Raw genomic sequence first — 13,939 nt, 5'->3', positions numbered from 1 at the left:
ATTTGACGTAACGTAACTGTCATGGGAACAAGAACTCAAACCGATTTAAAGGTGGTTCCAGTGTTTAGTCTCTTGTACGCTTATTGTCCTAGAAACAACTTCGATGCGAAATTTACCATTGGTCATGTTATCCCTAAAAAATATGAGGATGACATGGCGAATGAGAATGTGACACGTGACATCACAAATCAGGGAAAAATGACAAAGTATTGAGAAAAGACCCACAGGCAAAAAAGATAGGTCCAGGACCTAGACAAGTTGACCAAGCCTAAAACCCCTAGGGGTGGTCGGCCTGACCTCAACCCCTAGGGTAGTCGACCTAAGTAGGCCCAAGAGCCACCTGGGTGGGCGGTGGTCAACCCACCCTATTTTTCATAGGGTGGTCGACCTAAACCCCCAAGTACACTTCACTGAGAAATAATCACTCTCGTTCAAACTGAGATCAATAGGCCCACACCCCAAAGATCAATAGGCCTAGCACCCAGAAGGTCGCAGGTCCAGTGCCCAAGCTTTGGTCGTCTGGCCTAGCACCTAAGTCTCATATACCAATAGAGACTTAACATTTCCCTAGAAGTTTCAATCGTGCATTATCTACCACGATCTAAAGAAACAACTAGAAGACCCAAGATCTCATGATCATGGGAAGGTGGACACGTCTCTCCATTACATGATAATCGTGTACCAAACCACGATCCCAATACTTCTGGTCATGTAACAACCCCTGGGTACTATAAATAAAGGACCCAAGGCTTCATTTACGGGGACTGTTTTTTACTATGGGCTGGATAACTTTCTCTGGAGTTTTGGAGATCTAAAGAACATTTGGGGAGAAATTCTGAGCAAGTGAGAACGAGTGAATACTTTGGTTCAACAGTGTAATTGTCGAGTGATTTAGTACTAAAAGCTAAGTGGATTAGGTTATTACTGTTCATTAGAACAGGGCTAAACCACTATAAAATTCTTGTGTGTTTATTTAAGATATTGTACTCTGTCATTTATTTTATTTATTTCATTCAAAAGGTATCGTATACTGGACATATGACCGTTGGCCAATTTCGCAGGTCAACATTTTGGTGCTTTCATTGAGAGTACGAAATCCAGAAACACATTTTCATCATTTTTTTGATGCCTCCAAAACCCAGTCAAACAAAGAAGACTGCTCCCAGGGATCCCCCCACCCAGGATCCCATAGATCTCGTTAACGAACCTCAGGTTGAGGTAGGCGATCAACCTAATGCAGAAGATCCACAGGACGCTCACCAGGAGGAGGTGTCGCAATTTCTAGCGAGGCAAGAGGCCTTTGCTGCAGAACTTTCCCTTCAGAGGGAGACTATGGAACGACAACGACGGGAAATTGATGAGTAGGTCCAGAGGATGATCCAGAGGGAGCAGGAGGCTAACCAGAAGCACCAGGAGGCCGCTGTGGCCTTGGAGGCGGCTACTCAGTTAGCCTGAGCTAACGCTGAAGCTGCTGCTCAAGCGGTGAGCACCACAAGAAAAAACAGTATTCATAACACTTAAAAACTGCTAACCGGGACTATTGATAGCACTTCTGAAAATGCTAACATAGCCCCTGTTATTAAAAGTCCAGTCTTTTCTATAACAGTTTTTTAATGTTATGTTCGGTGTTATCTTAAACTATTCAATAACACATTTTTAGGTGCTATAATATTCAAATAATAACATTTAGATAGAGTTTTGGTTATAAATTTGAAGTTTAATCTTGTACTTTTTTCATAACACTTTTCAACTGTTACATTTGATTATTTTGATAACATTTTTAATTTGTTATATTATATAAACCATAACGATTTTTTACGCTTATAATATGTTTTTAAATCATAACATTAGTAATAAAATTTTAAATTTTATTTTGATAAGTATACTTATATGGTTTTTTTTTAATTAAAAGATTTTCATTATTGTATTTTGATAAAAAAAAATTCAAAATTAATCATAAAATGTAATTCTCAATATATTGATAAACCATAAGTATTACATTAAACAATAACTAATTCAAACCATGAATATGTCTACTTCATGAGATCTTAGTTCTAACTTAAGTTTGAAAGCATAACATAATAAAGTTTCTTGAACATTTTTTACTTCAAAAATGAAAAACAAAAACATTACAAGATACACAAAAGTAAACCATGCATGAAACTTGCTCCATCCTTCAATTCATCATTCTTTGTGCACTTGTCCAGAAGACAAAATTCTCACATTCTATGATATCCCTTTGGGTCTGGTTGACAAGTCCTGGAAGTGATCTGAACCTAAAACAGCACATATGGACATTAGACACATATTATTTCCCTTAAAGCCAAATAGATTATTACATAGATATGCATGAACATCAGATGAGATGAACCTCATACCACTAGCTATTTTGCACAGCTTAACAAAGACCTGTAAAAGATTTCATTAACCCACTTGGAATCCAAACTAACATGTATTTAGCCCAGGTAATGAATGAATGCTATACTATAATTTTTACAGACTTATAATGAAATATCACTGGAACATTGTGCCAAGAACTTAAACAACTCTGAATTGTAGTAAATGGCTGAATGTTATTTGGGGATTGAACAGGGTTAATTAAACAAAGAGAACAAGCACTTAATTAAACTTTAAAGCATGATTTTTAAACAATTTCATGAACAAATTAGATATTTTTGACCTCTGAAAGTATTTGAATCATGGATTAATATTTTTGTGTTGAGAAAGAATGAGTCAAGTTTAAAATAAAATGCAAAAATTGGAGTTTTGGTGAAGTGAAATACACAAGCGTTTGAACTAAAAGTTATCTTATAATTTGTAGTTGTTTCAAAGTATCATATCACTATGTATATCACTATGTAGTACCTTTGATGTCATCCATAGTGACGTAAGATTGATGTAAGAGGGCAGCAGCCTTAATAGAGTTGCACTTTGCTAGTTGAATTGCAGCCTTGGCTGAGAACAGAACAAATCTTGATCAGCTTAGCGTAAGTAACAACTAGATATATGGTTTGAACTAACAAAGTCAGTCACTGCTCGTGATTGAATTTGTTCACAAGTTATTGTCGAATTTGCCAAAATGTCATCTAGATACCATAATGGAAAATAAAGAAGTATGTCAACAAACTTACAACCCCAACAAAAGCCTGCAGCACCTATTGCAGAATAGCCTCTATTTTTCAAATCCTGAATCACTACTTTGGCAAATTCAAATCCCTCATCCTATTGGAACAAGCAAAAGGTTTCAGAACAAGTCTAAGAGAGTTTTAATACTAGAGTACAACAAATGCTTCCAGAAGTTAAATTAACTTGACAGTTAGGAAAGATTAAGATGCTAAAATAGCAACTAATGGCCTAGCTGAATCTAGAATTAATTTTGCAGAGCCCACAACATGAAAACTTTCAACTAACTCACCAGAAACAATCTTAAGTATCTATTACTAATATTAAGGACTATCAAGTATGAATCAAAACACTAGAACCAACTGTGCTATGATCTTTAATCCAAACGCTCATAGGCCTTTTAGTATCTGGACGAACAAAAGGATCCCCCTTCAAGAAGTCAGGAACGGCGACAAAGAATCCAGCAGCTGTGACTTTGTCGGCCACTTTCCTTTACAATAGGCAGAAGCTTGTATTAGTTTTCAAGAGGGCACACAACATCATTAATACAAATCACAACTTATTTTTCTCAAACATAAAAGAAAAAAAAACTGTCATGCAAGTGCTTAATAGCGAGTCTTAACAAATCCATGAGAGGTAACTCAAATGGTTGGTTTGTGCCGCTAAGTACCTAAATAACAATTGTTATAGTTTTATGGTTCCCAAATATTGTAGATAGATGGAGAGCTAGTAAGAAAAAAACAGTGAACTTGAATGGTCCTTTACGTAAAATTTTCCTTCTAATCAAATATTGTAAATTAACAAAGCATTCTAATCCCATCAATTTAATCCAGTACATCACACGATACAGTGATAACAATAAGAGTAGTGAAAAATTTAACAAACAAAATGAAAAATTTATCCAAAAGAACAGTAGTGACACATAATTTCAAGCCAGGGCAAGTGATCAAATTGTAAGAACCCAATATAATATAAAGCTTAAATAAGAACAAAATAATGATAAAATTACCATATACATCAGAAATAAGAACAGCAGCATGCTTAGAGTAGGGAGAACCGATGACATAGGTGGGAAGAAGTTTCTCGACATGGCCTGCTCCACTATGTGGATCAAGGATTGGAGGGTCTGAGCAACACAAAGGTCCTGCTCCACTGCTCCACTGTATAGTTAATATATCAGTTTCAGAAGAAGAAGAAGAAGATAACAGATTTATTTTTTTCTTTAAGAGGAAGAACAAGCTTTGAACATTTGCTAAACAATCTGAAACCCAAAAACCCAGTCAGTCCTGGGTATAAGGGAGAATCACACTATCTAATAAATCAGTAAGGAACATAATCTTTCTTACACAAAAAAAAATGACAGCATTTGAACAATAAGAGTCCACCACAAAATTAGGGAGCCCATGCTCTGTGGCCAAATTTGATCAAATTTGAACTGACTTTTTTAAGCAATTATTTTTATATTTTTATAATCGAAATGCATAATTCATTCAGACAAAGTTGGCCATATTGCAAGACTAACATCAAATGTCCTCAACCGATTTAGACATCAGCGCCCACTTGGCTTGGCCATATTATGGGCGCACTCTTCAAATTCTTACACTAAAATAGGACCATTAATACCACATATATCCACTATTACTAATATTACACTAATCCCTTTAGAATAGTACAACAACAAATATTAGTCTAATTTAGCTCAGCTTCCTCAACATATAAGTTGGGTGTCATTTTTTTTAACAAAAGGGAATCTTGACTGGTTCCAAATATAATAACAGGTGGAAAAAAGGGGAAGAAGTTTGGACTGGTTTCAAATATTAAGCTAGGGAACACTCTCATATAATAATAATAATAAGAAAAAAAAGTAGTAATAATGCTAAAAGACATACTGAATTCATTTATAATTAACTCTTATTATTTACTAGTTTTGATGTTAAGCACAATCATTGCTCTTATGTATATGTATAGGACAGTGGTGATGAATGAGAGAGAAAGTACAAGTGCTGGGGCATTGTAACTAACTAATGGGGAAGTTTTGGTTTTATTTTGAAGCGGTGGATTACCAATCACTGCTCTAAATCCCCTCTATTATGAGAATAACGTATGGGGCAGGGGAATAAAAACTACTGCTCAAACGAAAAGTTTCCACATATTGCAGTAAAAAGAATCATCTAGTTGTTTTTTATGCCCTGTTTTCTTAATTTGTTTTCTATTTCTATTGTTGCTCTTTGCAACTACTTAGAAAATAATTCCCTTATATTGCTCTCTAAACAACTTCAGAATAAAGGAAAAGCTAGAAGGAATCAAATAACTCAAGAAAATAAACACACAATATGCAAACAAAAACAAATTATAAACACACAAAAGGCACCAGCAATTATGTTATTAAAATAATAAGTTACCATCAATTAGAAGCTGCATGAACAAGACAAACAAAATTTAAGAAACATATCATGTATAGCTAGATGCATATTACCATATAACATGCACCCAAATACATATTACCATATATAATACTTGGCTTTTATTGATTTTGTTTTTCTCAGTAAAAGGAAAAGAAAACTGTGACTACACTTTGTTCATGGAAATTGTTACGTACATGGAAATTGAATAGAGTACTGCATAAAAATATTATATTACACTCAAAAAGCAACAAAACCAGAGATAAGAGAAAACTTCACTTCTTAATTAGCTAGCATATATGAAGTTAACAGTGTTCATAGAACAGCAAGTGGCCACAGTACTCTAAATTTCAAACATATGGTTCCAATTCTATGCGAAGCAAAGAATTCAAGATGAAAAAATAAATATAAAAAGTAACAATGAATTTATAATAGCTAATACAATGCCACTGGAATATAACCATATGGAAAACAACTAAATTACTAGAATAATGCTATTGAAAATAACCATGAGGTGTAAACAAACTATTACGTGATGGATTGCAGCTTCTAAAATTCATAGAAATCTTACATATACTAAGGAAAAATTTAGCAATGAAATTAAGGGTTTAAGTTATTTCTCGTACTAGTTCATCTTAAGGCTGCAAAAAGGGAACAAGGAGTTTAAGTTGGCTTAAGAAAAGATTATGTACTCTATATCAACCAGGTGAAGTTTTATGTAAGCTTTAATGGAATGAAGGCTACACTTAAGCAATTGAGTGGCAAAGAACTTACTGTTCCAGGATGGGTCAGAATATAGGCATATCCCTGTGCAAGCTTATCTCGTGGAAATGGCCAGTGACCCTGGAAGAAAATAGAAAGTCAATTTCCCTCAATTCAAGCTCATTAGATATAGATATCACTATATAAATAAGTTATAACTAAAATTTGTATAGTATTTGCTTATCAAGGATAAAAGTTTGGCTTCTTAACCAACATCAAGAAGTGCCAGTAGGAAAAAGCATAGAGAGCAGCATATAAGTAGTAGACAATCGCTCTAGTGAATCTTGCAAATTTGGCTATTCATACTACAGATCGTATTACCAATGTGCATGTTTATGCCTTTTTCTGAATAATTAAATGCATGTAAGAGAGAGACCTGTGTTGATCCTGTATCATGGTTCTCTAGAAATGTGATAACACGCGAAGGCCACCATCCCATAACTCCAGTTGATTTGCCTTGAGGATCTATCAATCTCCAGTATTGATTATGCAGAGCAGAGTGGAGGATTCCCCGCACAAGGGCAATACCTCAAGAGTTTACATCTTTCATTGAAAATAAGCAAAATAAGAAATGAAATATCTGGGAAATTAAAATAGATATTATGAGAAACTTGAGAAAGCAGAAACATCACCTTTGTTGTGACATCAAATGCTGATGAAGTACCCCCTGTGGCATTGATCCAATTGACTATCCTTTGCCTATGAGCATCTATAATTTGAGTGTTCCATCCCCACACGCACAAAAGTAAATAAATAAATAAAAGAGTGTATCTTATATAAAGTAAACTGATCTTTTCTAACTGCCTAACAAATAGTGCATGGCATAAATAACATGATTCAGGTTCCCTTGCTTCAATTTCTAACTCATTGTTTTGTAAAATAATTCTAGGTCCACGTACGTATTGGTAGAGCAAGATCAAAATCTTAACCCATCTTGGGTAGCCAAAAAAGTCTCCAGACATCTAGACCCCAGATGAATAATCAAACATGGTATTTTAAAAATCTTGTATTCTATGCCCCAATCTGGAAGATCAATTCAACAAGTTTGTAGGCACTTGAAAAAAAAAATTAAAAAAAAAAATGGCACCGTGAAAACAGTGAGGTAGCAGGTAAATAAACTGTACGTGAATGCACACAGATCTCTCAACATTGAGCAAACATAATAGCTAAAATCCTTAAGTGAAGACTTTCTTTCGGGCCTTAAGTTCTTACCTTGATTGTAACACAAGTCGCCATGCTCATAACCTAAACTATCCCAATATTCTCCAATAGAAAATGCAGGATTTGAAGCTTCAATATATTCTTTTACATAAGAACCTAAGAAGCCCCTGTGAACAACATATAAGACAAAAACTTCTACTAAAATATATGAATAGAAATATAATTCTAAATTTATAGAACCATTCAAAACTTTCCCAAACATCCTATCATTCCAATTAGTGTAATCTGCAGTTGACAAAAGTCACTGTGATACCTCTTAAATTAGTCTCCTTTGAACGTCAAGGTGACACATGTTACATTTAGATGGCATGTTTAGTCAGAAAAGTTGAGTACAGTACTAAACAAATGAAATTGACTGGAGCATATAGAATATTAATGTCCTTAGCAGAGCCGTCTAAAGACATGACTTTATAAAGTTATGCTTCATTCATATCAATATCAGCATCTTTGACTCAAAAAGACAAAAATGGGATAGATCTCAAAGATGGAAAGAATGATGTTCATTTATTGTAAAAGTCACTGATGACCTGTAAATGCACAAGCACACAGTGCTCTCAACAATACAAACAGAATTTTTATTTTTATTTTTATTTTTATTTTTAAATGAATGGTGATGAGGATCTAATCTCATATACATTGCTTTCCATCCAGCTTTATCATTGTGATCTATGAATAAGCAATCCTAGCACAAAAATCAGCAGGAAGTGTTTGAAACACATGTAAAGCTGAAAAAGTTGAGAAATACATTACCTCACAAAGTCGAGGCGCCACCCATCATAACCAATGTAATTTCGAAGCCAATTTAACCACTCTTTTATATCTTTTCTTACAAACACCTGGGAATGATCGATGTTTGGTGCAGCATGGAATATATCACCTATACAAAAATTAAGAGCAACTAAGTAAGACAGAATGCTCTCTCATTTTCCAGCTTAATCATCAAAACTATTATAACATGTTAATCATTTCCAGCTTAATTATTAAAATTAATAATGACATATTGACATTTTCATCTATCGAACATTAACATTTAGACATATACACATGCATATGTATGCATGTAAATATCCACATGCATGCTACTGCAAGGCATTCTATGTCAAGCACTTATAATTACTACATCAATAAACAATTGAATGAAAAGGTACCACTAGAAGGGTTTCCACGTCCCTGAAAATTTGGATCATCGCAAACAATTACCTCAGGACCCCAAGAAAGCTTGCCACCAAAAATGTTCCAAACACCATTTGGGCTCTGAAAACAGCAATACATATATATATATATATTCTGTAATAGAGGCCTCAAAAACATTCTTAAATGGAACCTAAAATACTTCTGATTAAGTAACTATATTATCACTTGATCGTAACAATAGATATGATAAAAATAAATTTTTTATATTAGTTTACCACATATGACAAGCCACCATTCTCATAGGTTCTTAGAAATGATAAATATATTCGCACTCAGAATAATTTGAAAAAAAAGAAGAATTTGTATAAAAATGTCTAACCTGTTTATGTGCTCACCGATGATTCAGCACAACATCTCCCAAGGCCTATATTCATAGAAATACAGACATAGCACCAGGTTTTAAAACCAAATTTAACATCCAAAACTCAACTTCAAATAAAAAAAAATCACAAACATACCAAAAGGTCTTGAGAATGCATTTCTTCAATGCAGTGTTTAAGTTCCTCCTCAGAACCATATGCTGAGTTTAAATTGTACAGATCCGAAGGCATATAACCTGCATGTCATTAGATAATCAATATCTACTGTCTGCTATAAAATATATATATAAAAAATTACGGTATATAGATATATCTAAAGAGTCTAAATCAGTGAAGATTAACAGATCAAAATACTACGCAAAATAATAATAATAACAAAAATTAAAAAGTTCTATCTTGAAACGTACACCAATAGACTTTCCTTTTTTAGAGAAATAAATATTCATATATCCAAAACACATAAACAGGATGTGTGGGTCAAGTGGCCAACAATAACATACTAATGCTAAAATAAAAGAGATTGCAAATCCACAAGACGAGGAAAATCACTAAACAATTTCATCTCCTTTAGATGTTCCTGCAACAAGTTCATATATGTCAAAAAGGAAAGCACATTTGAACTACAATACACAAATTCTTAAAACTTAAGACTCACAGCAAGAAGAAGGGATTCTTTAGCGGTTAGCCTCTCCATTTCTTGGGCGTAAGCAGCTGGAGCTCCTCCCTGTACAGCCTGCTGGACCATTGCTCTGCAAGTCAATCTCCGTGGTAGACCCACGAGTCGAGCCACACCACGCCGTAGACCCACCGCCGCAAGCACCGTCACACCCACGAGCCAGCCACGCCGTAGACCCAAGAGTCGAGCCTCCCTGTCACACGACCGAAGCCGCAGGCCCCATCACCTTGTTACACACCTGCAACAAACAGAGAGAAAGAAAGAAAGATTGAACGAGTGAGAGAGAGAGAGAGAGAGAGTTACTGAGTGTGAGAGAGAAACAGAGGAGGCGTGTAGAGTAATTAGGGATTATTTCTTTTGTGTTTCATTTGGCGCCTGTGTATTTCATTTACCGCCCATTTTCCGTGTGTTTTTCTATTACCATGCGACAATAGCACTTGTTAAAATATGCTATATTTTAATGTAATATATGTGCATAATTGTTGTAGTGGAGGAAGGTTCAAGCCAAAGCAGCAGGAATGCAAGACAACAGTAACAGAGAGTCCCATGGGAGGAGTAGGACCCCAAGGACACTCTCAGAACCACTTTCCCAGAGACAGAATGAAGAGGCATAGTCCAAGACTGCCTCCTCCATGACTAAGAAGAATAACACTCCATCTCAGAGTAGGAGTATTACCAACCCGAAGGCCCCCTCCCAGGGGACCGACGAAATAATGTAGGAGATGAGGATCAAACATCTGAAAGGCGTGACAAGAATGGAGATGGCCACTCAAAGTCTCAAAGTCATGTACGAGGAGAAGCTGTAATGACCCAACTATTTCTAAGACCTTGGACCATTGAAACTACTAGACATAGCTACTACTTTGAAGAGAACATACATAAGAAATATTCATAATTTTATTAAAAACTCCAAAGTAAATATTCGAAACACATAAATGTGCGGTATGGGATCCCAATGTTTTAAAATAAAACATAACTTTAAATTAAATGAATAAATTTACAAAACTAAATGCAGAAAATAAAAACATAATTTAAAGAGACTAAAAATAACGTCGTCCTTGAATCGAGACGCATCCCATCCAATCCATCTATCCTCAACACACAAGCCAAGCCACCACGAATCCTTCCGCCTCCGTATCTAATTTCTTGCATCACACTAAAAATAAAGGAGTGAGCCTAATGCCCAGCAAGGAAAATCTACAAACAAATAACATAAAACATAAACATAAGACTATATCAAAACATATGACTATAAAACATCTATTACAACTCTGTCCCATGTACATGGTAAACATTACGGTTTGCTAGCTAAGTAACAATGAGCCTCAAAATACATCGAGGTTTGCTAGCTAAACAACTATGAGCCCTAGATAACATAAAACATTGGGGTTTATTAGCTAAGCAACTATGAGTCTCAAAATACATTGAGGTTTGCTAGCTAAGCAACTGTGAGCCCTAAGCAACATAAAAACATTTGGGGTTTGCTAGCTAAACAACTATGAGCCTCAAAATACATTGAGGTTTGCTAGCTAAGCAACATAAACATAATCATATATCATAACATATCATAACATAACATATTATAACATAAACATATCATATTATAACATAACATATCATAACATATAAGCATATAAAAACTATCCTATTTTTCTTACCAACACCGGGATATTTGAGAACAAGGACGAGACTTGGAACACTCCTAAAACCAACAATAAGAATGGTGAGTATTTCTAAAGGAAAGAGATGAAAAGAATAGAACTAAACCACCAAGAAGAAACTTACTGAAAAGACACCTTAAGTTCAAAGAACTTAAATACCTAACCAAGAGTTGAAACAACGAGTTAGGATTTGAATGAAAACTAAAGAATCATATAGAAATGAACTTAAGAATAAGAATACCTTTGGATGTACTAGAACCGATCTACACCTCGATACCGAAAACACACTTTATCTCACTACCCAAGTGTTTATAAAGCTTAAGATGATAAAGCTTTTATCCCCAAAACCTAAGTGTATCACTCTATAGAAATCATAGCAGCTTGAAGGCTCTAAACACAGCTTGAAGAATGAAGAAAAATGGCTGAGTACTAGGTCCTATATATAGAGTTTGAGGAGTGAAAGTATCCTATTAAAAAAAATACTTAACTCCTTAAATAAACATGATTATGACAAGTGTCATGCTCTTAATGGTTCTGGAAAATTCTAGAGTTACTTGAACTTTCTTTTATTAAATCCTTAAATAAACATGATTATGACAAGTGTCATGCTCTAAATGGTTTTTGGAAGGTTCTAGAGCTTCTAGAACTTTCTTTATTAAATCCTTAAATAAACATGATTATGACAAGTGTCATGCTCTTAATGGTTGTTGGAAGGTTCTAGAGCTTCTAGAACTTTCTTTTATTTAAAAATACTTAAATCCTTAAATAAACATGATTATGACAAGTGTCATGCTCTTAATGGTCCTGGAAGGTTCTAGAGCTTCTAGATACTTCTATTATTGAATTATCCATTTAAAATGCTTAAATCCTCAAATAAACAAGATTGTGACAAGTGTCATGTAACACCCCAAGTTGCTAATAAGGTTTAAGACCTTGTTTAGCGTGCCTGGAGGGCAATAAGTGAATTAGCATGATAATATATGAATTTGAATGAATATGTGATTAGAATGCATGTTTAGGTGGTATAATTATGCATTTGGGCCTCGTTTGTATGTTAGGGGAAAATTGGTAATTTTAGCCCATCGAGGGCATAAATTTGATAATTGTATTATGTGATTTGTACCATGTGAGTGTGGTGTTATTATTGTTATGCACGCGTCGAGACGGTCCTAGAGAGCTAGTTAGTCTAAAAGTCACAACGAGATTTTATACCCGGCTCGGAAGGAGCCTAGGGGTACTTTGGGAATCTTATAAGTTGAGTTGAGAATTAGTGGTTATGGTTATTGGTGTTTGAGTAACCTGAGTAACTATTAGTTACTGCTGAGGGTAACAAGTTTAGATGGAAATTGGTAAAATTGTAATACAGGTAAAAGGACAAGAGTGCCCTTGAGGTTTAGTTAGGAAAGGATTACTATGAAGGGGTAGAATGGTCATTTGGCATGAGTTTAGATAACTTTCAGCTGGGAAAAAGGGGTACACGGTTTTAGCACTTAGTCATATTATGGTTTTTGCTAGAAATTGAGAGAAGAACAACTAGAAGGAAATCTAGGGCAAGAAGAAGAAGAAGAAGAGTAGAAGGAGCTGAAGTGGGAAAGTAGGAGGAGAATCAAAGAAGCTTAAGGTTGAATTCTTCACTTGAGGTAAGGATCCTATGCAATTTTAAGGTTTGATTCTGCTTTGGTTTAAGAGATTTGAAGCATGGTTTAAGTTTTTGATCTATGAGTTTAGATTTTCTGAAGTTTGAAATCAAAGGTGTGGATTTTGGGTATGATTGTGTGTATGATCTTGATACTAGTGTTTATAGGTTGTTTGATGGTTCATTTGAGGTTTCAAATTGGTGTTGGGGTCTAGGTGTGTGTTTGGGTTGGTTTAGAGGTGTTTTGGAGCAGGAAATTGCAGGAGAAAAACCTAGAATTCTGGTTTCGCATAGGGGCGCCGCGGCGCGAGGCTGAGTCAAGGGGGAACTTTCTGACTTCTCTGGGCGCCGCGGCCCTCACGGGTAGCGCCGCAGCGCTAGGCTATTTTCAGGATGGGAAAATTTTCATTTTTGGGCATATGTTCCGGGGGCTCGGGGGATGTTTCCGATGCATTGTTTTAGGAATTTGGAGGTCCCGAGAGTGCGGGATTGGTCCCAGAAAGTGGTTTTGGATTGGTTAGTATTAAAGAGTGTTTTATTTGTGTTGTGACTAGGGTTTTGACGAGGCTCAAGTTAGAGGACCGTGCTCGCATCTTTGGTGCACTGTGTGGCTCGAGATACAGGTAAGAAACTGTAGCACCCGTAGGACAGGGCATGGGCCCATAGTGTTATTGCAGGGCACGTCCCTAGATTGCATTACATGCTAAGGTGTAAACTTAATTGAATTATTATATGTTTCAATGTTATTTCAAGTTGTACTATATGTGATTATAGTAGAAGGAACGGCAAGGGATCCGAGAACGGCAAAGGGCCGAGAACGACGAAGGCTGAGAACGGCAGCGGGGGCGGAAGTAACATTTAGCACATGTTGTGCTTATAGTCAGGGTGGGACTCGAATGGACACATGGGATATCCTTACGGTGAGGACCGAGACCCCAGGCTTT

General features: G+C 35.6%; 1 protein-coding gene across 1 annotated transcript; it reads right to left on the bottom strand.

The window, feature by feature from the left end:
* Positions 1-2,226: 2,226 nt before the first annotated feature.
* On the bottom strand, positions 2,227-4,696 carry LOC133785149 (endo-1,3;1,4-beta-D-glucanase-like). The gene is made up of 6 exons (XM_062224406.1): positions 4,684-4,696; positions 4,114-4,384; positions 3,487-3,613; positions 3,132-3,222; positions 2,866-2,955; positions 2,227-2,276 (listed from the first exon to the last, which is right to left on the bottom strand). Exons 1-6 carry the CDS (start codon positions 4,694-4,696, stop codon positions 2,227-2,229), a joined length of 642 nt encoding a protein of 213 aa, XP_062080390.1.
* Between the last annotated feature and the right edge of the window lie 9,243 nt (positions 4,697-13,939).

Source organism: Humulus lupulus, chromosome 6 (assembly GCF_963169125.1).
Source record: "Humulus lupulus chromosome 6, drHumLupu1.1, whole genome shotgun sequence".
NCBI classification, from domain to species: domain Eukaryota; kingdom Viridiplantae; phylum Streptophyta; class Magnoliopsida; order Rosales; family Cannabaceae; genus Humulus; species Humulus lupulus.
Note: the sequence above shows the minus strand (reverse complement) of the source record. Positions and strands in the feature narration are given on the sequence as shown.

Coding starts and splice junctions, on each gene's coding strand:
- LOC133785149 (XM_062224406.1), bottom strand. Junction 3,223..3,486: donor GGATTAAAGATCATAGCACA/GTTGGTTCTAGT, acceptor TTGTTCCAATAG/GATGAGGGATTTGAATTTGC. Junction 2,956..3,131: donor TGCAGGCTTTTGTTGGGGTT/GTAAGTTTGTTG, acceptor TTCTGTTCTCAG/CCAAGGCTGCAATTCAACTA.